Source organism: Eupeodes corollae, chromosome 3 (assembly GCF_945859685.1).
Source record: "Eupeodes corollae chromosome 3, idEupCoro1.1, whole genome shotgun sequence".
Lineage (NCBI taxonomy): Eukaryota > Metazoa > Arthropoda > Insecta > Diptera > Syrphidae > Eupeodes > Eupeodes corollae.
Window position 1 is genome coordinate 103396097 of NC_079149.1, and position 26363 is coordinate 103422459.

Here is a 26363-nt window from a genome sequence, read left to right on the forward strand (position 1 = left end):
TCGAAAGGTCAAGGTCTTGAAAGGTCAAGGTCTTGAAGGGTCTAGAAGTCTTGAAAGGTCAAGGTCTTGAAAGGTCACGGTCTTGAAAGGTCAAGGTCTTAAAAGGTCAAGGGTCTAGAGATCTTGAAAGGTCCACTGTCTAGAGGTCTCGAAAGGTCAAGGTCTTGAAAGGTCAAGGGTCTAGAGGTCTTGAAAGGTCAAGGGTCAAGAGGTCTTGAAAGGTCAAGGGTCTAGAGGTCTTGAAAGGTCAAGGTCTTGAAAGGTCAAGGTCTTGAAAGGTCACGGTCTTGAAAGGTCAAGGGTCAAGAGGTCTTGAAAGGTCAAGGGCCTTGAAAGGTCAAGGTCTTGAAAGGTCAAGGTCTTTAAAGGTCAAAGTCTAGAAAGGTCACGGTCTTGAAAGGTCAAGGTCTTGAAAGGTCAAGGGTCTTCTTAGTATTGTTTTTAGTAGTTAAATCGGTATTTGCTGTGTTCCTGGGTTTGTCTCTAGCAGATGTATTTTTGCTTCTGAACTCTTGGAATTTTTTGGCAACTGGGCAGCCTCTATAGCTTGCCGGGTTCGCACATTTTGCTTTCTGATCTTTGCTCATAGGACAATTTTTAGTTGCATGTTTTACTTCGCACTTTACACAAGCAAACTCTCGGTTGCAGTATTTTTGGTTACGACTAAAAGCTTGGTTCAATTTTAACAGCTATGCCCAGATTGATCTTACTTTATAAATCTTCTCGAGACTTTGTTTGTTGTCAAAAGTAAGCATGAATAAAGGTAGTAACTTCTTACTTGTCATCGATTCTCCAGAGGAGTTTTAAATTGTATTATTCTTAAATAGATTGACTGCATCAAGGGCTTGCAAGCCTTATTGTAAAAGATCTTGTACTACTTCCTCGGGAGAGGACGAGGAATGCGGACCTCTGGCTACTACTTTTATTCACCTTGTAGCTTTGTTCTCATATGAGTGCCATTGTATTTGGTGTTTGCTCAGTTCTTCAGTGACAGATCTATACTCGTCAGCTTCTTCGACTGTGACTTTCCAGTTGTCTTTGTTTTACGATGTGTATTTGCAAGCTTTTTTTGTGCATTTTTCTATTATTTTCTTAAGATCTCCAAAAATTGCAAATCCTGAGATCATTATTGGTGGTGGTGTAATTTTTTTGCTGCCTTTAGCGTGAGATATCGATTTAGCACCAGAACCCACATTATTCGCTTCTTCCTGTAATCAACTCTTTGTTATTTACGGTTTTAGAGCTTTTCTGATTTCTTGAACGAGTCTCGGGACTACTTTTACGTTTCTTTGCGGTATGCTTATTTTTCTTTTCCTCAGTTTCAAACAAGAGCTCTTATTCATCAGTTTGATATTCAGGTTCAATATATTTTGGACTTAACTGAGGCGTGGACTCTGAATTTTTTTGTCAAGCAAGGAAACTTTCTCTTCGAGTTTTTTCACTTGAAGCTGAAGACTTTGAACTAGAACTTCAAGTTGTTTTATTGCCGCTATTTCAATTTTCCATTCTTCAAAGTAGTTCTTTGATTTTTATTGGTCTTTTTCTTTGACTTTGTTGGTACTCGTAGCAATTTTTAAAAATGTGGGTACTATTTTTTGTAGATTTTATTTTTATGAAAAAACGGACTGTTGGATTTTTATATAAAAATTACTGAATTTTGAAAACAATAATTTTTGTTAAATAAAATAAGTTTGAAGCCAATCTGTATAATTTTTGAAAAACTATTTGAGTCGAAAGTAAATGTTTACCAAGTTTTATTATTGTTTTTTTTTCAGAGTTTTATTTTTTGTAAAAAAAACTGTCAATTCGATTTTTTTTTTCAAAATTTTATCGAATGTTGAAAACAATATTTCTTATAAGATAAAATTAGTTTGAAGCCAATATTTCAGATTTTTGAAAAGATATTTGAGTCGAAAATCAATTTTTACCAACTTTTATACATTTTTTTTAAGGTTTTTATTTTTTATAAAAAAAAACAATAAATTCGATTTTTCTCAACATTTTTCAGAATGTTGAAAACAATATATACATATATATTCAGTTTTTACCAATTTTGAGTAATGCATTTTTTAGATTTCTATTTTTTATAAAAAAAAAAATATATAATATAAAATTTAATCCAAGTCTCTAGCGTTTTTGGTTCGGAAGATATTTAGGGTTAACCAAAATGATCACCTTTTTTTCAAACTGCTATGGTAAAAAACCACCCTCGCAATTTTCTTGAGAGCCCTTTCTGCATCTTTCTGCCTTATTATCTGTATAACAACATTTATTTGAAATCGATATCTCTTCTGGTTCTTGAGCTATGGACGACGAAAAAACGTAGCGAACGTACGGACGTACACACGCACGCACAGACATCTTTCTAAAAATCTTTTATTTCGACTCTAGGGACCTTGAAACGTCGAGAAATGTCAAAATTTTCAATATGACAAATCATACCCATTACAATAACTTCCTATGGGAAGTTAATAATCAGCCTTATTCTGAGATTCGAATGAATAGCTCATTCGATAGAATAGATCTATTCATTCGAATGAACTTCACGTATTTTCATATTCGAACGAAGGACAGTTCTGCAAAAAAAACTTCCTGTACTTCATTTTGCTTTTGAAGAATTTTAACTGGAGTGTCTTTGTTTGCTCTATTGCTAGAAGTTACAGACAGCTTCTCTTGGACGCCTGGTTCCAAATTTTCTTCAAGGCAAGAAGCCATAGACACGTCTTTTGATGTAGAAGCCGCCACCGTTTCAGACACCTCTACTTGGATTATGCCAAATACCCTGGCACTTATGCCTTCAACGGACTGCTTAAGTGAAGTGATCCTGACAATAGCTTCCTCGAACTCGGTTAGGGCTACAAGATTGTTGTCATTGAATCCCGACTGTTTCCTTTTTACTTTATTTTCCACCAGTTTCTTTTTTGTTTTGGATTTAAAATCAGCCCAAACCTTGAAACCAAACATTTGTTACTATAACACCTTTTTTGTTAAAATTTAATTTATAGACCTTTTTCCAAGTCGCACCGTCTTTAGAAGGAGGTCCGTAGCTATTCAGCTTCTCCGCAGCATCTCTCCAAAAGCGATCGATGTCAAACCGGTTTGTTGAAAATCCCTTGGCTATCTCAGGATTTTCTTTCATCAATCTGATGAGAATCTCCTTCTGCTCCCGGTTGGTCCAATTGGAATGCGATTGCGACCTTTATTTAAAAAAACACAAATAATTCATAAAAGATTTTTATTTTATCTATTTTTCAACACAAATATCAAAGCTTACATGTTTTGAGGATCTATTGGCCAGAAAAAATTGAACGCTAATGAAATGACATTTGTTTCGAATGATTAGAAAGTCAAAGTTTGCTTAAGTTTCGAATTAAAATGAACTTTCGAATCGTCAGAAAGTGAAAATACGTATCATACGAATTCGAATAACTTTCGAACGAAAAAGAATGTCAAAATAAGGCTGAATGGAAGAGAAAACCATAGTTAAGAGTTAAACATTTTACATTCTTAACGTTCAAAAATACTTGAAAGTACTTTCCGAAGTTGAGCTCAAGGTTAAACTGAAGGGAATTTCCGAGAGTTTGAGTACGACTTGTTTGTCTTTTAAGAGCCGCAAAGCAAATGCTATAGTGTTTTAAAGAAAGGAAATCTATAACTTCTAAATAAAACACAATATCAATATTTATTTATTTTGTTTTTATTGTTTTATGTTTTTTGTTTTTTTTTTCTTTACATCGACAGCTGAAGTTTTAATTTTTTTTATTTTCTTTTGATTCGTTAATAATTTTTACTTTATAGTTTCCTTCTTTTTGTTTTTGTTTAGTAGTCATCTATTTTTAAAATTCAAATAGTAATAAACATTAATGAATAAACATTCAGTTTAATTATAATTTAAGAAATTATTTGTGTTAATTTTTCTTTTTGTTTCTTTTAAATGTATCTTTATAGGCTATACAAAAAAAATAAAAATAAAGTATATAATAAATAAAATAAATATTCAATTCAATGAATAAAATCCATAATGGAAGAATAAATATTTTAAGAACAAAATTAAAATAAGAAAAAGGTTCATATATAGGTATAGGTATAGGTTTAGTTAAAATATGAAGGTATATATTTATATAACACATATTTATACTTATAACAAAAAATCAATGAGATTAAAATATTTTTATTTTTTCTTTTTTCTTTTGTATTGTTTTATTAACCATCGCATATATTATATTCATATATATATATAAAACATTATAAACATTTAGTGATTCCTTTTTTTTTGTTTTGTATCAAGCTTTTTTTGTTTTGTTTTCATTCTTATAAACATTCATTCTCTTTTAATTTTCTTTGTGTTATTTTTTAATATATCAAACCATTTTACATATATTTTACAATTCGCTCATAAAACTTAAAAACAATAATGAAGAAGAAAAAAATAATTAAATGTAGATTTTTGTTTTTCTTTCCCTGCAACCATTTAATACTTTTTTGTTGAATTTTGTTTATTTTAATTTTAGTTTAATCAGAAAATTAAAAAGAGATTGTTATGCAGTAAGAGTTAGAAGTTAGTTTCATGTTTTTTAGTAAATAATAACAATATAAATTTCTGCGTTTTTGTTGTTGTTTTTTAAATTTACATGTACATAATATGAGAAGTGTGTACTACAGGAGGAGTACTTACAGTAATTTTATTGTTTTCTTTTTTTTTTTGTTTAAACTTAGACAGTCTATAAAATATTATTTTTCTTTCATTTGTTGTTAATTTTTACTTTAAGTTGTTTTTATTTCTTTTTTGTTTTTTTTTAATGAAAAAGTGAGCTTAAAAATTCGATATATATATTTACATACATTCATCAGTTTTATGAATTTTTATTTAAAATTTTATAATTATCCTTTTTTTAATAATTAATTGTGTTGTCAGGTAAACAAGCTAAGGACACAAAGTTATATCCTAATTTTTTTTATTTTTGTCACATTTTAAAACAAAAATTATTCTTTTCTAGTTTTAGTTATAGTTCTCTTTTTTTTAACATTATTTAGTTTTATAATTTATTTACGTCTTTATTTATTTTATTTTTCATTAAATTTTATATATATTAATTTTTTTTAAAATCACAATTAGTATTTTAATATATTTGTATTATTATTTTTAAACTATCGATTATAGAAATTAAATCATGAGATTTTTTTTAAGTAGTTTTTTGTTTTTTGTTAACAATGTTGTTTTGTTTTTTTTTTCTCTGAATAACAATGAATATAATTTAATATATTTTTTTTATTTAAGGAATATGTTAGTGGAGATATGTTATGATGATTAAATAAAATAAATGATGAATAGTGTGAGAAGTAGAAGCTTTTTTTTATTCTTATAAAAATGAATGCTTATAGATTAAACTTATATAATTTTAAAAGTTAAATTCTAATTTAGATTTCATTGATGAATTTGTTTTATTTTATATATAAAAGGAATGTAAATATAATTTGTCACGAAAGGAAAATTTTGAAAGCATCCAAGTCCAATATTCTTTTGAATCTTCATCTCTTGAATCTTCAAAAATTGAGAACTAAAATGTATTCAAATAATAATTTAAAAAAGGCTATAATCTTAACGTATGCAAGAACTGGTAAGGCCTTCAGAATATTCTTGTCCTTTACAGACTTTGCTTAAGAAAATAAAATTTATTTTTTTGACATGTTAAGAAGGTGACGCTTGTTACACTTAAATTAATTATTTATATAAGACGTAAGTGTTTTCTCGTTAAATTATGTCATACAAATTAAAAACGTCAAAGCACCCAAAACAATTTTATTAACGTTTTGTTGGCAATATTACCAAACCTTTCGGCGTTTAAACTTTTGGTGGTTTTATGACATTCCAAATTAAAGGAAGCGTTCCTAATTGACTTATCGAACAAAAGATGTAGTGTGCTTCAACAAAATTTGGGCATTCTAACAAAATTTTTGTTTATTTTGGGTACCACGCCATTTTAAATTGTATCACCCAAACCCAAACGCATTCGGCGTTACGACTATGAAAGTGAGATATGACATTTTATTTGGGCTTTGTGTCGTTTTCTTAGTGATATTTTTTTTAACGCTTTTTCTCTTTTGGGCCCTAAGTCATTTTATGTTTTGGGTTATATGTATGTCATCATTGTCGTAATGCCCAAAATAAATATCACAAACAAATTCTTTTAGGCAAAATGACAATTTGGGAGGCTTTTATTTTAAATTTATTTGCACGTTAAGACATTCGGTTTGGAAATGGTTTTTAACTATTTAGGCTTTGCGAACAATTTTGGTCCCTATGAAATTTGAGGATTTGAGCTTTATGGCTGTGGGCGAAAAGACCAAACGCCTTTTTAGGGTCCGGTTAGAGCTATCAGTAAAATTTGAAACACAGGGAATCTGAAATGTTTTACTGAAGAGCATTTATATCAATCAGTAAATTTACATCATTAAATTAAATGTCACTTTGAAGATTTTATTTGAAGAGTTTGTTTTTTACTGTTGCTTTCATCAGAAAAATTTTTAATGATGTGATCGGAACAGCAAAAAATTGAAACACGAACAATAAAACGAAATGGAATTTCTTTTGACTTTTGGCAGTCAGCTGTTCAGTAAAATGAAATTTCATCATTAAAAAAATTAAAATGGATTTATAAATTAAATAAAACTTTAAATGCATTGTTTCTTTTTGAAAAAAATACTTCAATATAGGATTCATCTTATTGCATCAATCTTTTGTTAGAAATAAATCTATAACACGCTCAAAAACTAAAAACAAAAATTTTACTGATGGATTTTACTGATAGCTATAACCGGCCCCTAAGACGAAATGGAATTTTATTTGGTAAAATAAAATTTCATCATTAAAACAATTAAAATGGATTAATAAATTAAATAAAACTTAAAATATATTGTTTCTTTTTGAAAAAAATACTTGAATATAGGATTAATTTTATTACATCAATATTTTGATAGAAATAAATCTGTAACATGTTCAAAAACTAAAAAAAAAAATATTACTGATGGATTTTACTGATAGCTATAACCGGCATCTAAATCTAATATCACCAAAAACTTTTTCGGATGAAAATGCCACAAAGCCCAAAATCAATGTCATATTGCCTTGTGACGTTTTCTTATTATTTTATTTTTTGTACGATCTTTCTCTTTTTGAGCCTTATGTCATTTTATGTTTTGGGTTTTATGTCGTTTGGTGATAAGACATGAGAAACGATGGAAATCCTAATCGTTATAATGCCCAAAATAAATGTCACAAAACCTAACCCTTATGTCACAAAACTCAAATTAAAAATTGATTTTTTTTTAATTTAATAAGATGTTACGACATTCGCTTTGGGTTTTTGTCGATTTTTTTTTTCACTTTTTGAGCTTTCTAAATAATTTTGGGCTTTATGACATGTTAGGATTTGGGTGTTGTAATTTTGGCCGATAAGCCCTTACACCTTTTTATTGTCTTAATAAGTGATTTGATCTCATCCTGCAAGTCAAGTCTTTTTGATCTCATTCTGCAAGTCTTGTGAAATCTATTAAGACGCGTGTTGAGCTCTGTCGAAATTAACTTGGCTTTTATCAGTAAAAAAATCTAGGTTAAGTTGTCATTCCAATGAGTTCGAAGGGGATTAAATTGGGCAACATAAGGAAATTCATTTGCAGTCAACTTTATTCTTTGAACGTAAATTTTGACCGAGGCAACTATAGTTAGTTTTTCAAGTGTCATGAATTTCAAATTCAGAACTTTACTTTCCAAACCTCTACATTAAGTTCATAGCACAAGACCTACCAAACAAATTATTGTCTAAAAAACACTCCCCAGACAAGCTACAAGTCCATTACGATTTGTCTTTTGTATTGTAGAGAAATATTACTTATTTCTTTATTGACAAGGAGTCCTATTACAGAAAACATTAAATGAAATCGTGCAGAAAATAAATAAATTAATGAGTAGTAAGGCTCAGCTTTCACTTGAATCAAAAAACATGATCAGTTGTCATTTTGACATAAGTTGACTTGACTTGATAGGTAGGGAGATTTTTCTTGACTAACTTTCCAGTCAACTTTCCAATAAAATTGCCTTAATTGGAAAGTAATTTTTTGACAGCTGGCCAATCAAATAAATGAAACTTGCTAAGTCCTTTATGTTGACTGAACCTGTCCATTTATATAGATTTCACATTTGTCCGTTAGGGTTTAGGAGGTGAACTTGACATTCTACAAAAATTACTAAATTATTAGAAACACGACAACTCTGAATAGGAAACTTGTTCCACGACTTCCCGCCCTTGCCACTGAGAACCATCCTGAAGTTCTCCTACGAATCAGGGAAGTTATCCTCCACAAATGAATGTTTTTAAGTCTTTATGAGAGATTTTGTACTTTAGTCGAAAAGCTACTAAATATTTAATGGGAAACAAATTCTTTTGTACGTAGATATTTGTTTATATGTATACATTTTTAGATAGTTTTTATTTTTGAACTCACAAAAACTTAAGTTTTGAAAAATAATTAAAAATGAAAATAAAGAAATCGATGATTGCATGAAAGTATTTTCTTCTTGAAATTTTTTAAAAAGTGCGATTTTGTTTTTATATAAATTTCGTTATTTTCATACAAAAATATATATATTTTTTTTGCAACAAAAACTACTTAAATTATGATACAAATTGTAAGAATATTTTTTCTGACAACTTGGTAGATTTTCAAGAAAGAAGATTCTCTAATTAAACACTACCAAATATCGTTGTACGTTTATGTTGCAATTGTAATTAATTTAGTTTCCTTAAAAATGTTTGAAGAAAAACAAATATTTATTTAAAACAAAAAGAGATATTTAATTTTTAACATTAATTTGTCAGCTTATGTCTTTGGGATTGAGATTAACATGAAATAATGAACATTAGGGTGTTTTTTTACTCTGAACTTTTGTTATTTTCTGTGTCCTGATAGTCTCATATGAGAAATTCAAGTTTGGGACTGAAATTCATAAAAGTACACCTTTCTGTTTCAAGAACAGATGAGTCAGGAACCAACCTATTAAGAAGCCATTTCAGCAGCGAATAGATAACCAGTGGGTTTAATTAACTTACCTCTGGTTATCCTTAATTCCACAAATTTGTCGTTGACTGAGCCCTTGCTGATCTAAGCTTAGAAATAGACAAGCTAATTGGCTAACATTAATATTAAGAGCTCAAAATAAACTTTTCAGTTTAAGATTTAAGGAACCAAAAATATAAACTGACTAAATTATTTGTTTAATGATTGATTTTAAATTTTATAATTTGGCATCTAAATGTATAGTGAAAATTTGTAATTATATTTTTTACTACTTCCTCTTTTGTCTTATTTTTTCACAGTTTTAAAACATAAACAAATCAAGAATCAATAATTAGGATTTATTTAGCTTTTAAAAGTTTTAAAACAAATTTGTACATTAATACAGAGTTTGAAAAAGCACGACTTTTAATAACTATACATAAGTAATATTTTATATATTTATATATATATATATATATTTTTTTTTTATTTGTCTTCTTACTTAAAATTGATATAAAGCAACAATATTTTTATGTAATGATGGCAAATTGTATGTAAAAAATAAAAATGTTTCTTATTCTTCTCCATTAAATATTTATTTAATTTATTTTTGTTTATCATCCTATCAATTAATTTTATTTTATATATATACTCATCATATAATAATTAATATTAATTTATTTATCACTTGTTTTACATATTTTTTGTTTTTAATTTTTCTTAGAGATTTACAGAAAATAAAAAAAAAACAACATTACACTTTTGTCTTTTTTTTGTTTGTTTGTTTGTTTGTTTTCTTAAAATGGCTTAAGACAAAAATGTTTTATATTTGTTTTGTTGTTTTTTGTTTTAAGTTAAATTAATAAAAATAATAAATTCGAATAAAATTTGAATGCGATTTTATCGCTCGATAAAAAAAATAAATTCAACAAAAAAAATTGTAGATCATTAAAAATAATAAGAATTATATATATTTATAATATTTATATACGTATTAAATTTAAAAAAAAAAATGTTTAAATTAATAAAATAGTGTATTACTACTATTAGGAATATAATAAGTGAATAATGCTTTTTAAGCATTTTTTTTAATAAGGACAAACAATAAAATGAATACTTTCTGATCAAGCTGCCTTCAGGGAGAAACACAAAATGTTGTTCATGAGAAATAAATATGGGTTTTCCTAGTTTTAAGAGAGAGAGAGAGAGAGAAAAAAAATAAAATACATAATAAATAATTGATGATGAAAATAAAAGATAAAATACAAATTTTTTAAACTTATGTTTGATAGGTGCAAATAACGCTAGCTTCTAAGACATTAGGTTTTAGTCCGTTCTAAATATTATATCGTTGTTAAAATGGAACAAGAATTGACACTTAAAAGATAAATGGTTACGTTAGGCTTAGAGGCCTCATCTCATCTCATAGAGGTTAAGCAAAAATGATGATTGGTGTTTCGTCAAAAAGAATGATATCTTGTGACTTGGGTGTAACTCAATTTACTTAAAAGAGCAACCTAATACGAGCCGTTTATAGGTCTTTTTTGTTAAGTCACAAAAGCTTCAAAACAGCACTGTGGTTTTATTTTTTTTTACATTTTTACTGTCAATCGAATAAAGCGTTGCGCTTTGAAAAGGTACAACAGCATCTTATTGATGTATCAAACTATCGTGACTGTGCGAAAGCAATTTAACTATTACTAGGACGTTTGACGCTTGTTGACGACGACAAGAAGAGCACGAGGACACTACTTACTTCCTATGCCACTCATTGTGTCACACAAAATAAGATACCAATTCTTAGGAAAATAATTCTTCAGTAATTTTAGAGAATTTGAAGACCTTTCACGAAACAGTCTCTAAGGCTTTATTAAAGAACCTGGTTGGCAGAAAATTGACAACAGCTAGAATCATAGGTTATACACTCACTTTTTCAAGATATCACAAAAAGATCTACATTGATTTCAGTGTGGCGATAATTTTATCAATCGCCAACCTAACCGCACCTAAGACGTTTGAGTCTTTCGAGTCAAGTAAAACTATTTTTGTTTTAGAAATAAAATGTAGGACCGACAAAGTAATTAGGTAAATAGAAGTTTTTGTCTAAGATTTAAATTTAAAAGGCAGAGCAACTTTTATATATAACAAAAAAAACCTGACGATAATTTATTTATGCCAAACAAAAATCTGCAGCGAGGTTTTGACACGGATGTCAGCTCTAGGACGTTTCTTCTTATCATGCAGGACACTAATTTTAACTCACATTGAATATATGTGCAATTCGTTTGCCCTATGTGTAAAACCAATGTTAAGACTTTTAGCAGTAAAATAATTTAGGGTTACTTTTATGGGTAACTCTGTGCTCTGTTAATAGTATCAAAAGAGTCATATACAGACATGAACATTAAAATAGACTCAGACAGTTGCTAAGAGTAAAACCAAATAAAAAAAAAACAACATGCATTAGAAGTAGTTTTAACCGTTATCAAAAAAAAAGTTAGACATTCTTATGGTTTATTTTTTTACTTGTTGATTGTTTGGAGATGAACCGTTCCTTAGGTAAGACTGTATGTTTAGTGGACATTAAAATAGAAACACAGCCCTTAATATTTTTGAGTAACTAGTATCAAAAATTTTAGTTTTTAATATTTTTTTTTTATTTTAATAATTTTACAATTAATTCTAAGGAAAATATGGATCTCGGTAAGCATTGTTCCCTAGAAGAGAAAGCTGTCATTTTAGTTCTACGAAGTGAGGGAAAATCTTTGAGGGAAATAGCCAGAATAATGAGCAGATCTCTCAAGTTGATTGCAAAACCAATTTGACCTCTAAAAGCCAAAAAAAGAGGGGAAAACCAAGCAAAACAACCCCAAGAGAATACTGATAGAAAATTTTCGCGGTTTAAATTCTTCCACGATAATTTTTGGATTGGAGTGGGCCAGAAGGGGGCAAAAAGTGGAGGAATGTTTTGCGGATAGAAACGAAACAAAGATGAATTTGTTCGGAAGGGATGGCAGAAAAACCGTTGGAAGGCTTAATTTTAAAGAACTGAATCCCAAATACATCCAGAAAACGGTCAAGAAAGGTGGCGGCAGTATTATACTTTGGGGTTAATTTTCTTGGAATGGAGTTGGACCAATACATTTAACCGAGTGTAAAATGTATATAAAATATAAAGGTGAATATCATGAAGGATACGATGCTGCCTTATGCGGACGAGAACCTGCCCCTCAAATGTGTTCCACAGCAGGACAACAACCATTAGCACACATCCCAATATGCTCAACCAAGGACAACAAAATCAGCGTATTGGAGTGACCATCCTAATTGCCCAACTTAAATCCAATAGAACATTTTGGGGGAGATTTAAAATGTACTATTGGGGAACATTTAACAAAAAATTAAACCGCACTGTGGAGAATGGTTCAACAGGAGTGATACAATATTTTAATTGACAGATGCCGATTATTTGTGTCAATGTCCAACAGATGTTACACTGTAATTAAAGCTAAGGGCCAGGCTACCAGATATTAAAATAATTTTTAAATCCAGAATAGCTTTCCATTTAATTTAATTTTTTTAAATGTCCACCAAATTTGTTCCTTTTTTTACATTTATGAATTTAAAATATTTCAAATTCTAATTTTACTACAAATAATGGGTAATTTTAGCTTGAAAGAAAAAAAATAAGAAAATGAAGACCGAACTTGAAAAAAAAAAATCTTTTTAAGTCAATACAAAATTGAATTTTTAAAACTCTGTTTGGTGTTTCTATTTTAATGTCCATATCTGTATGTTGATATACTATAGAATGTTGCGTATAAAAATATGCTCTTTAGATTGCGTTTTTAGCACATAACAAACCCAAGTATGTATGCGATAATTTTTATGGAGCTCTGATTTTAAAGGAACAAATTTGTACTTTTTAGTGTTATTCTCCATCATTTTATTGTTGGCAAGATTTAAAAGTGTTCTAACCAAACGAATCATTTGAGAACTGTCACTAAAATTTGCTACTCAACTGCTTAAGACAAATGTTAATAATTAGCATACTCTATAAGATAGTAAAGACCGCTCAAAGGAATAAATTCAACACTGTATACCAGCGGTCAGCAACAGGCGGACCGCCCAAGGTCAAACGTTGGACGCGGGACCCAAAAAGTCAAACTTAGCTATAGTACCGATTCAATTTAATAACATATATACATATGTAAATTTAAACAAAATTAAAAAATGCTTCAATAAACCACAAGAAAATGCGTTTGCAACTCCTTCACGCAATTTTAAATATGGCTGCTAAGCACGTACATTGTATAAAGAATAATAAATTAAATTGACGTACAAAATGTAAAATCTTCTCTGTAGTCAAATCGGTTGTCAATCTTATTGTGAGATCGAATTACGGAGCTTTCGTTCGATATTGATTGTTTTATGATTTTTCGTGTTTAAAAACGTTTCGTACCAAAAGTCAAAATATTACAAAATATTAAGTTTCTAAACTAGTGGACTGAACTATATTGTGTTACGCTGCCTGAAAAGCCTCGAGCGGTTCCAGTATGCCTTATATCCAATAAAACTGTTGCTATTATTTTAAGTGCCAATTCAAAGCACCATTACGAAAACTCATCAGTCAATAGTAAGTTACAGGAAACGGCGTATCCGGACTTAGTACAACACAAAAATATTCGTTGGATAAGTAGAGGTCAAGCTATTGAACGTTTCTGGATGATTAAAGAACAAGTTATCTTCTTCTTGCAAAACTTGGATACGACGGACGCAAACGGAAGCAAGGAAGCATTTGGAGTTTATAACAAAAGAGCGCAATGTACTAGCTTTGGCTTTTCTAAAAGGTGTTCTAAAATATTTAAATTAACTTAACATCCAGTTATAAGGAAATGGGAAATTTATATGTGATTTATTACAAAGCGGATCCGCTTTTCATCGTAAGCTGGATGTTTTCGAAAAAGATATTGCTTTAAAAGAATTTATTAATTTCCCAACAAGTCTTGAATATAAAAAGAATAACTCTAAAGAAGAAGATATTGCAGTGTTTAAAAACTTTCTATGCGATTTAAAAGCGAATTTGCTGTAAGATTCCAAGATTTTGCAAATATATTATCTCAATTCCTTTAATTGCTTTATAAAGTCACTGCAGTAGCAGAATGGACTTTAGTGGCTGCGAAGTTATTCGATTTTTCAAAAGCTTCATTACAATTGGAGTTAATTGACCTTGAAGAAGATATTTTATTCCAAATGTTTAAAACTGCATCCTTTGAAGAATTATTAACTTAACTACTATGTTTGGCTTGGCATATACTCGTATAAGCGAATCGAATTTTTTTTGAAAAACGAATATAGTTCGAGATTATCAGACGCTCTTCGCATTTCCTGCTCCCAAACCAAACTATACAAAACTGACTCAAGACCATCGTTGTAATTTTGCTCATTAAATTCATTTATATTTCAGTTAATTAAATGAAGCAAAATAAAAACTACAAAACTATTTTAGTATTTTTGTCTGGACCTCGATTAAAATGGTTTCAACCCTATCTGGACCCCACTTAAAAAGACTTACCGAACCCTGCTGTATACCTTAGCACACCAGAGAAGGCGAAAGACTACATTGAGCAATTGGCTGGGGTAACTCTCAGCCGTACTCCCATCAACAAGCGTCAACATCCAGTCGAACCAGACTCTTGAAATATGGAGGTCCTGGTAGGGTGCAAGCACCAACTCACTAACCCAATATGGGAAAATGAAAGTATGCCCGATGACCAGGCAGGTCAACAATAGACCAAAAATCCATAGTAAGGCAAATCTTGGAAAGCACCAACGAATTTTGTATCGACTTTAACGCCGCAAATCATAAATTGGCTTGCTTACAGCTTCTTTTGTCAGACCAATTTGTAATCTTCTGCAACTGAACCAATGTGTTTAACTACGTGTCTCTTCGAATACCAATGTTTCGGTTTTAAAAGAGAGTTGGGTTAAAGTATCTCTTCACAAATTTTAGTTTTTATTATATTTTTTTTTTGTAAAAATGTGTTTGTATTGAACTATTAATTTTATAAGTTGAAATTTGTGAGCAATTAAAAAACTTTTTTTCGAAAGGACGAACTTTTCGTGTTGTTTTGATTCAATTGCTAAAAACCGCGTAGAAAGTTCAATATATTGGCATAAGGAGATATAATTTTTTAACGATACTAATTGCGGACTTTTTAAGCCTCTTTAAAGCAAACATCATCCAACAAAAAATAAAAGAAGACTTTTTCGAGAGATCAGAAGGAACTTTTAATTACTATAAATACTCGATTCGACTTGTTTCTTTATCTCAACCATAAGTATTTAAAAATATGTAAAATGATTAAATGAATCATGAAGGAATAAAGAAAACAAAAAAAAGATAACTTGAGCATGAACATTTTTTTGATCACAAACAATTTGATCAACCATAAAAATAAAACTAATATTTTTATATTGTCTGATGCTAATAAATAAAAAGACTATTTCTTTTTTATATTCTTTCCTTACCTACACATATTCATTTTTTCCACACATACATAATTCCATTCATAAATACATAAATATTCCCAATTTGAATCTTAATCGATTTATAGTTCAAATAATTATATAGAAACAATTACCTGACATGCTTTTTCTTCTTTGAAGTATAATCATCATTATCAACATCGATAAGGAAACCATCACAGGAAAGGAGCTGGCTTACTCCTCCTCCCCCCTCACTCACTTCCCTTCTTCCCGCTCTCATGCAAACATATTTAATTTTAAACATTTGAATGAACTCCACTACTACCAGATCCTCCAGTTATATTTGCCGTAACTGGAGCCATTGACACTGCTGACACTGACGACGACGATGTTGCTACACTTCCCGCAGCAACATTAGAAACAACATTACTCTGTTGGCTAATAGTTTCCACCTTAGTTCGCATCTCCTCCTTGCGTCGTGTCACACCTAAAAGTTCATCACTGAGATCACTGCATATTCGCAATAGAAGCGAATTTTGTTCGCGTAAATGTCTCAAGACATCGGGCATATTCTTATTGTCGTGCCTAAACGAAACATGACGCAACGAATCAGAATCAACAACACTTGTGTTAGAGACTGCAGCAAGTGAGGGCGGTGGCAGTGGTGTTATATTGTGTTGACTAAAATCTGGTGATTGCGAGTTTCTTGGCGTATTGGGTTTGCGATAAACTTCAAAAGCACTAACGCGCTGCGTCGATTGCAGGCCGCCTGAGATTGCATTGTATCGCGGTGCTGGTGGTTGGGAACACGTCGATAGAGTTATGCTACCCGAATGTTCGGCATCCGATGATAATTGTTCATTTGTGGCCTAAAAGTTAATAAATAACAAATTTTTAAAATAAGTTTGCAATTAACACAAAAAAAAAAAGAAAACATACTGGAAAATGAGCGAAATCTGCGAATCCAGTCGTTTGGAGATCAAAACTAGCCTGAGCAGTGATCTATAAATTCATTAAATCGAAGATAAAGCTTTTTTTGTTTTGACTTAAGTGCATCTTTAAAACTTACCTCAGGTTGCGATGAGGGTCCACCCAATTTGAATTTGTTTAAATCCAAGCTGCTGCTGCGTCCGTGACGATGTGGTCTGGGTGGAGGCAGTGGTGGTGGGTCTTTTTTCGATAGGCTGTTAATGGCACCGTCTGCTGCTTCGCCGCCAATTGCATTATTCGAACCAATACTCGGCTCCCGCTGGGGTGGCGGAGGAATTGCTCCGATATTCTTTGCTGGTAGCTTTTTCGCTTGCGGACGCTGAATGGCTCGCAAGTCGTTATTTTGCAATGAGTCACGATGGTGAGATGAGGTCATTGCAGCTGGCAAGGAAGGAACTTGCGAAGATGGTGGTGGCTGTGTTGACGACGACAGTTGCTGCTGCTTAGGACTGGCGTCGTCGTTGTTGTCACGCAGCACACCCGAACTGGTATCGTAGACTAGATTCTCGGCTTTTCGCGACAACCGTAGAGCCACTTCGTCATCAGCTGTCACTGGAATTACTTCGGCACCTGAAATATAAGCCACTTTGTGAATACTTTCCATCAGAAGATAGATCTTTATGTAAAACTTACCTGCAACTGGTGTAACACGTAACGGAACTGGATGGAGAATTTGTGGATCTGAGACAACTGCCTGAGCTGTTCGCTTCATATCGAAATTGACTGGCTTCGGACCAGGACTATCCGACACTGGGGAATCCATATACTTCGTCCATTCGTAGACTGAAACTTTCCATAAATTAGCTGCCAATGGTGGTGGTGTTGTGGTCGGTTCAGCAACACTAGGAGAATTCGATATACTACGATTCCGCACTGCTGCTGGTGGTGGACTTATCGAAGCAACTACTTGCTGGGTAGCGCCGACAACGGCAGCATTGGGTTGTTGTTTTGAGCCTGTGCTGGCTTGAGAAGAAGTCGATAAGGTGCTCATATTCATGGCATTCTTCTCCGAACGTGACGGCACCCGTTTAAGATCCGGATCAATTGAGGTTGAAGTTGCAGCAGCTATCGGAGCTACCACTTGCTTAATAGTAGTGTCGGTATTGTCATCTTCGTCGTCGTCATTTAGATGTAAAAGATCAGCCTCTGGAGGCTCTGCAATTGCTGTTGTTGTTGTTGTTGTCGAAGTTTGTGATTGATTTCCTTGCACCACAAGCATATTCGGATGTAGACACGCCGGCAGGACAGCTGGCAAAGGTAGATTATGCCGTCGAAGTACTACCAAATGCATTGCTGCCGTGAATTCAGCCAAACTTAGGGCACCATCTCGAGTGACATCGCACAGCTGCCAAATATGACGAAGTTCTTTGACAGGAATTTGAGATTTTTCAAAGAAAACTCTGAAATTTCATGTTATAGTAAGTTTCTTTAAGGTTTGTATTCATTTTTTTCTTACCTAGCAATGTGCCCAGAAAGTAGTCCATTGGGATCATGTTGGACAGCTTTAAATTGCTTCTGATAGTATTCCCTTTGTTCGGGTGTTATTTGATAGTAGAATGGATCACCCTCATTGTCATCGTCCGAGCTATGACGATCTGAGGATTCTTCTTCTGTACCGAGTAGTTGGCGGTGTTCATCGCCAAGTAATCCTTGCCAAAGAGATTCTTTAGCCCATGGCCGTTCAGCAACACTGTTCGTCGGGGTTGGGCTGTCACTGTTTGTGCTCCACGCTTCAGGAGATCCACCTCCAGCAGCACCACCTCCTCGATGTCGATGCTGAAAATGGTTACAAATATTTTAAGACTTACTATCAAAAAAGGCAAAATGGAAAAATAAGGATCGTCGAAAAAATAGATCAGAGTTCCTTAAAAACTTTACGCAGAAGGAAGAAACATATAAATTTGGGGTCGGTAAAGACCTAACTTAAGCCTTAATGTCAGCGAAGGTTTTGAATGAGGAATACCACAGCTAAAGGCCAAACCTACTATGTGTTAAGTTGCTAGTAGTGCTTGTAAGTTGGGGCAGTAGTCAAGGAGGATAGTTCGGGTTTTTCATAGCAGTCTTAGTCAAGTGATCGTACATATGTACGTACAACTTCGAGATGATTAAAAAACTCATCTATGAGGCACTGCTATTCTGCAAATGAGTGCAAAATATGGCACTAAGAACGCTTTACACTGCCGCCCTAACTAATTTAAATTAAAGTACACGAACAAGCTACGTCAGGAGATTATACAAATTTTCTACCAAATTTTGCATTCAGAGATTGCAACTTTTAGAACGTTAACTACAATTTTCGGTGGTTATTCTTGTCCTAGCAGACAGGCAATAACAAGTTTAGTTGACAAAATTGAGTCTGCATATTCGTTGTGTGGTGTTGCCGTGTCAAGGAGTTGGATGAAGTGTCAAAAATGTCACTACCGCATAAGTATTTGGAGTCAGGACCATGATTAACACCAAAACAAGATCAAACAGACTCAACAATTGAAGTCTATTTACCGTGTGAAGCGACGTACGTTCTTCGATTGGGCTCTCAATAAGCAAAATATGCGATATTGGTCGGTTGAAAACCCGCGTATTATTCATTAATCACCATTTCTTACTTAATACCTTTCTCGATCTGGCCGATGACTCTGTCATATCTTCCACAACGGGGATCCGGTCCAGAATTCGTTTACCATGCTTCTCCACCTTTCCCGGTTGTTGGCCGACGCTCTCCAGTTGCATCCTTCAAGGCTTATGTCTTCCAGCGGAGGCATGATCTTCTCCACTGTGTGCTACTATAAATCGTACTGCAAAGGACTTTCCGGGCGGGCTCCTCTTCCCTAGTCCGTGCTACGTGGACAGCCCAACAAAATCCACTAAGCTTTATCTTTGTTGCTATATCAGCTTTGCGGAATTGTCCTTGTCGGAAGGTAGTCTTATACAGCAGAAGTTTAAAATGTATAGAATTTATTGACCCAAAATAGGTGAAAGATTGGACCACTTCAACTTGCTATTGGATTTCCAAAGTTTCCCCCAGACAAAGCCACCAAGAACTTTGTTTTTCCCTCATTTATGTGCAGTCCCGAATTTCTTGCTACTCGCTCGATATCTGGATAAACGAGTTCTACCTATTAAGCTTCCTTCAAACAGCTTAAAGTCATCTGCTAAAGCTATTAGTTGTGTGGACTTTTTGACTATTGTCCCTCTCTCAGAGTTGCTCAGAGCCTTGCCGGGTTGAAGCATTGGCAGGCCAGCCTATACCCTTGTCGGAGCCTATAGAAGATGTTGTTTACTTGGCTTGAAACAGGATAGTGGCACAAGCCACACAACACACGTTATAATCGATTTGTTTAAGTTGTATGAGTGTGTTTTCTCAAAAAATGGAAAAGATTATTTTTTTAAAGCTACGTTTAGTCATTGGTTTATCCAACAAGCCGCCATTGAACGCGAAATAGCGGCCATTTGACCAAAATGTGTCCAACGAATTGACTGCTGAAACCGTACGCGTAGTGGCCATATGAACCAAGTCGATTCACATTCATAATTGTTTTGATTGTACATCCAGCCGATAGTAGTCTTTGAATTATCTCAAAAAGCTTGCGTTTTATTAAAACAAAAAAGTCTAGCCTTTATTGGTAAACCCTTTAGAAGGACCTGATCGAAATTTCTTGCATAAAAGAAGAAAACTCTAGACATTTTTGTCCATTGCCTGGATAAATGTAAATAGGTAAGCAAATATACTTAAAATAAAACAAGATAACGGTACATTTTTGAAGACAACGCTATCAGAATTTTAAGACTTGAGTGACATCTCTGTGATAACGCACTTCTAACAAATCAAACAAATTGTCAACAATCTGAAATAAAAATAGAAGCTGCAGCAGAATGCCAAAACAATTCTGAACCAAAAAAATTTAAAAACAAGACGAATCTTCCAGAAGAAGAAGATAAGACATCTTCTGACGCAAATGTGTGTAGGTTTGGTAGGTATTTACTTTTGTGTCTTACTTGCGTAAGCAATTATCTATGTTGCACCTCTACGGAAAAAAAAGATAACAACCAAGAAAAGTAATTTGCTTGGCAGTGAAGGAAAATATGATCAAACTCACCGGTTCCCTTCCACTGCTCGATTCATTGTGTTCCACCTCGGAATCCGTACTTGGAACGTCGGAATTTGTAGGATCGACAAGCTGTGTGCTAGTGGTGTCAAACCACGAACCACGTCGAGGAACTGCAACTCCCTTGCTGCTGCCAGACGCCGCAACACCGCCCATTCCCATTGACATGCCGCCATTTGTCTGCAATGCGTCGGCCCGTGTCATAGTTGAAGCAATTGGTGACGTCGATTCCAATTTCCAGCTAAACCTGGGCAGTGGCAAGTTCACGGACGACGAAATAAGTTCGGTGCGAAGCGGCATGGAGGCCTGATAGGCGGCAATTAGTTTCAAGCACGAATAAAACTGTGATCTAGAGATGTGCAAAGCTGTCTGTGGGATTCCTGATAGAGATGTTATCTAAAAAGAGTCGTCGCCCAAATGACGCGAATCATTATGTGACCGACAAAAGAAAAAAAAACACAAAAAACTCACCTCACGGATAACGTCATTGGAGAGATTCGCCGATCGGTATAGTTCGGTGGCTTTGAGCATCGGAATTTTGCCAGTTTTCTCGATGTCACAACACAAGAACAAGTCGCCAAAATACCGGGACTCGGTTTCGGTTAAAGCCACCGCTTCCATTCTCCAATAATTGTCGTAGTTCCAAGAGAATTTTGTAAATTATTCTTTTTCGATTTTTGTGTCGTTCTTGTTTCACTTTCACTTCACTTCTCGGCCTCTAGAACTTACTCAAACTTCTCAAACTCTTGACTCTTAGCGATTGAGTTGTAAGAGTTGGGGCGGAGGCGAAGTGTACCTAGTCCTGAAGCAAATTACTATTTCGGCAGGCAGGGGTTCTTCTTCTTGTGATAATTATTGTGAGTGGAGGAAGGATTTTTCTTTTTTATTCTCTTGAACTTGCAGTGGGCTGTGGGAAGGACACACTTTTTTAAATTCTAGAATATTTATGACCACAATTCGGAGGGATGGATAATGATGTGTTTTTTGAGTTTATGAAAGGATTTTTATTTGTTTTTCGGTTTTTTTTTACAAGGGAAAACTTTAGCAAATGAAAAATTCTCATCAATGGATTTCTTTTGAACGAATTTTTGTGGTGCACGTATTTTTTGACACTTCGAGTTCGAATCGAATTTTAGTTTTTTTTTTCTTTAATATTTATTGCGCAGTCCGTTTTGTTATCGGTATTCTTCGAAATTTGCTGTTGCATTTTTGTGTATTGGTAGTTTGTTTTCTAATGGCATTTGGTCGGTGTTTTCTTGTGGTTTTATTTTGACAGATTTTAGGTTTGTTTGTTGGGAGAAAAGTAGTAGCGGAAGTGTGTTTGATTTTGTTTTTGGTGCCATATTGTTGGGATTGTTTGATTTTTATTGAATAAATAAGAAATTAACAAAAATATGTAAGTATTTCAAAAATTACCTAGTTCAAAGGAATATAATCAGAAGAAATTAAACAAGATTTTGAGAGAGTAAGGTTTTGAGTTAGGCCCAAATCGTTGGAAGTAGGGAATTCTTTTTTTTGAAAGTTTGAAAAAACATTTGAAGAAATTTGTACATATAACAATTTTTAGCCTAGTTAAAAGTTCTTAAATATTAAAGGCTTGTAGTTTATAGTAACAAAAGTGATTTTTTTTTGGTACTAATCAATCTGGAATTGTTTTCTTAAATTTGAATAACCATTTTTAGAATTTGGTGAAGCATAGTTTATTAATTATTTAACAAAATATAAACGATTTGACATCTCCATAAACAATAAACAATTTATACACCTTCATATGTTTCGTTATTGGAAATTGGGACAGTAGTTTGTATATTTGTATTAGAATTTTATTGCGTAACATTAACTAACCAAGGACTATTTCCCTTTAAAAATGTTTGAATGTGTCTATTATTTTAAATTTGTTTGTTCATAAATTTTTATCCGCACTCTTGATATTTCTGAGACCTTAGAAATATAAATTTCTGATTTGTTTTCATACGAAATATGCAATTTCATGAAAGTTATTTGACACAATAACTTATAATTAAACCTATCCAGTTGTTGTAAATGACTATAAATAACTTTTATAGTGTTCAAAAGAACTTTAAACTTTTTGCCTGGATTTAAGATTTTGAAGCATACTTTTGTTTTGAATTTGATTAAATTAACAACCAACAATTACATTTCTGACGTTTTCCGATTCTTTGACGTTTCATATTTTAAAATAAGACAGTTTTTCAAACCAGTCAAACAAAATCCCAAAGCAATGGCAGGTTCAGGCGATACAAGGGACTTGAAAGTAAGACAAGTTTCTAGCATCTGATTGGCCAGCTGCCAAAAAATTGCCTTCCAATTAAGGCTACTTTATTGGAAAGTTGACTGGAAAGTTAGTCAAGAAAAATCTACCTAACTATTAAGTCAAGTCTACTCATGTCAAAATGACAGTTTTTTCATTCAACTGTAAGCTGAACTTTATTACTCTATGATTTATTTATTTACAACTTCATTTAATCCGTTCTGTAAAATGGTTCCTCGTCAATTTTGAAAAGAAATAAGTAAATTTCTTTACAATACAATATATAAATCGTGATGGAGTTTTAGCTTGCCTGAGGTGTGGTTTGTAGACAATAACTTTGTTGGTACTTTTTGTACTATCAACTTAATGTTGAGGTTTGCGAAGTAAAGCTCTGAATTTTAAATTCATGAAACGTGAAAAATTAACTAGATGTTTTGGTCGAAATTTACGTTCAAAGAATGAAGTTGACTGCAAATGAAGTCCCTCGTGTTGTCTGAACCTGCCCAATAAAATCAAATGAACATCATATCCTGTTGTTACAGTTTTGACTGCAACTGGTTAACAATCACGAATCATTTTCTTTAATTCTAACAACAACGTTTGCCTTGTTTCCCCGACTCTTAAATTACTTACTTTCATCGAGTTTTTCGAGTACTTCACGCATACATTGAACGACTAAAGGCGACCCAAAATGGCTACCGTGGATCGGTATCTTCATCGAGAGTGCATTTGAAAAACATTCTACACATTGTCATACTATATATATACAAATATACATACTATATGTATAGTATAGTATGTCAATGATTCTACAGCTACAGCTACATAAATGTAGACATTTAGTGAAATACAACAACTGTCAACACAATGCTTTAGAACAGGCCTCTGAATTTCAGATGAAAGTAACCAAAAATTAAAACTATAAGTCATCTTTTTGACATCAGGCCAATTATGAGTTGTAACTGTAGGTTATAGATTAAGTAAAAGTGGCTGTCCGTGATAAAATGGAACACACTTGGGCCAATTTAATGGCCCATTGTGATACCACATGAATCTTGAGGCTTTCTTTTAAGCTCAATGAAACCAGTTTGAGTCCCTTACGAAACGTGAGAGGCTGATTATGCTTATATGATTAAGATCGTTATAGACAAATTCTCCTGGGCAATTCTTGCGTTTTTCAGCTAGAGCTGGGCATGTACAGAGAAGGTGAAGAACTGTTTCCTTCCTTTTCCTCGTCCATACAGCTTCTGCAAAAGTCATTTGACAATACGCCTAGTCTCGTGGCGTGCTTTCCTATTAGACAGTGCCCGCTTATGACACCGATTATGGAGCTTATATGCGATCTGATTAGAGATAGCAGGCACCTTAATCGCTTTAAATCTAGTATAGGCCAGATATTTTTTTGTGACCTGACTCGTAATGATGTTGTTCCACCTGGTATTTGCCTTCTTCATAGCTACCTGCATTAGCAAAAGTTTACATGTAGCGATTTGTATGTCAGCGTTTGCCAAACTTGGTAGAATAGGTTGTACTGTACCGTTCCTGGCGAGTTCCGGGAACATAAATTTAGCTTACGTTTTTCTCCAAATATCAGACAAGACCTGAGCCAAATTTGGACATAAGAATATTTTGTAGAAACTGCAATAAATCTTTAAGAAACCATTCTCCAAGTTCCAAATTAAAGAAATGTTGCCTTACAAGCACCAGAATGGAAATACTTCTCAATATATGTACATATGTACATATTATTCAAACACGTCAGAAATTCAATTTACTTCTAGCTAAAGATCATATAATAATCTGTCAAAATTTAGCTCGTAATAAATGCACCGAGCAATTTGACAGCTCAATAATGTACACCAGGTACACAAAAAAATGGAATTTTGCTAAAAAAAAAGAGCTGCTTTGCTAATTTTTTGTTTGACTAAGTTTGTGAGAGAATTTTGTATGAATGCTATATTTCAACTTGAGCTGCGTTCCATATGTTTTAGCATATATCATTAAAAATTCATCATTTACAGAATTACTCACACAAACCAAATTTATTTGTATGAAACAGTAAATTTATCATATCATTTTTAACATTTTTTACAATTATCATTCAAATTTTCTGTCAATAAACCACCATTTTATGATTGATATCAATTATTAACTTCCCATAGGAAGTTATTGTAATGGGTCCGATTTGTCGAAATAAAAGATTTTTAGAAAGATGTCTGTGCGTGCGTGTGTACGTACGTTTGTACGTCCGTACGTCCGTACGTTCGCGACGTTTTTTTCGTTGTCCATAGCTCAAGAACCAGAAGAGATATCGACTTCAAATAAATTTTGTTATACAGATAATAATTCAGAAAGATGCAGAAAGGGCTCTCAAGAAAATTGCGTGGGTGGTTTTTTTACCATAGCAGTTTGAAAAAAGGTGAAAATTTTGGTTAACCTTAAATATCTTACGAACCAAAAACGCTAGAGACTTGAATTAAATTTTATATAATAGATTGTAACGTGATACCAAACAGGTATATTTTTTGAAAAAAATCTATCTAACGGTTTTTTTTTTAAATCAATAAAACTGAAAAAAAAAATTTGTCACCTCCAAAATTTTACGACTGAAATATGATTTTATCTCTAAAACAATTTTGTGCAACGAAGAATAATGTTATTGACATCTAATAAAATTTTGAGAAAAATTTAATTGACAGTTTTTTTATAAAAAATAAAAATCTAAAAAAAAAACATTACTTAAAGTTCGTAAAAATTGAATATCGATTCCAAGATCTTTTCAAAAACTTGAAATTTGGGCTTCAATCTTATTTTATGTTATAAGAAATATTGTTTTCAACATTCTGAAAAATTTTGAGAAAAATCGAATTGACAGTTTTTTTACAAAAAATAAAAACCTAAAAAAATAATTTATAAAAGTTGGTAAAAATTGATTTTCGACTCAAATATCTTTTCAAAACTTTGAGATATTGGCTTTTATATACTTTTATCTTTTAAAAAATCTTGTTGTCAACATTCAGTTAAAGTTTGAAAAAAATCGAATTGACAGTTTTTTTACATAAAATAAAAACCTAAAAAAAAAAAATTTATAAAAGTTGGTAAAAATTGATTTTCGACTCAAAAATCTTTTCAAAACATTGAGATATTGGCTTTTATTTACTTTTATCTTTCAAAAAATCTTGTTGTCAACATTCAGTTAAAGTTTGAAAAAAATCGAATTGACAGTTTTTTTACAAAAAATAAAAACCTAAAAAAAATGTATAAAAGTTGGTAAAAATTGATTTTCGACTCAAATATCACTTTAAAAATTTTAAGTATTGGCTTTAAAGTAATTTTATCGCATAAGAAATACTGTTGGTAAAATTTTTAAATAATCGAAGTGACAGTTTTTTTTACAAAAAATAAAACTCTAAAATAAAAACAATACTAAAACTTCGTAAAAATTTACTTTCGAC

At 32.4% G+C, this 26363-nt stretch overlaps 2 protein-coding genes across 3 annotated transcripts in view; one reads left to right on the plus strand and one right to left on the minus strand.

Moving 5' to 3' along the window:
- The window catches only part of LOC129951440 (cytochrome c oxidase subunit 7A1, mitochondrial), a 386202-nt gene that overhangs the window by 355258 nt on the left and 4581 nt on the right, over positions 1-26363 (plus strand). The gene's annotated exons all lie outside the window — the stretch shown is intronic.
- On the minus strand, positions 9827-21910 carry LOC129951432 (ralBP1-associated Eps domain-containing protein 2). Of its 2 annotated transcripts, XM_056063571.1 has the most exons (8): positions 21108-21907; positions 20628-21032; positions 17990-18309; positions 17167-17933; positions 16613-17103; positions 16483-16545; positions 15699-16412; positions 9828-10238 (listed from the first exon to the last, which is right to left on the minus strand). In XM_056063571.1, exons 1-7 carry the CDS (start codon positions 21255-21257, stop codon positions 15840-15842), a joined length of 2769 nt encoding a protein of 922 aa, XP_055919546.1. In that variant the 5' UTR covers positions 21258-21907; the 3' UTR covers positions 9828-10238; positions 15699-15839. The 2 variants fall into 2 exon arrangements, with proteins under 2 accessions (XP_055919547.1, XP_055919546.1); XM_056063572.1 differs by lacking the exon at positions 16483-16545 and having other exon boundaries at positions 9827-10238; positions 21108-21910.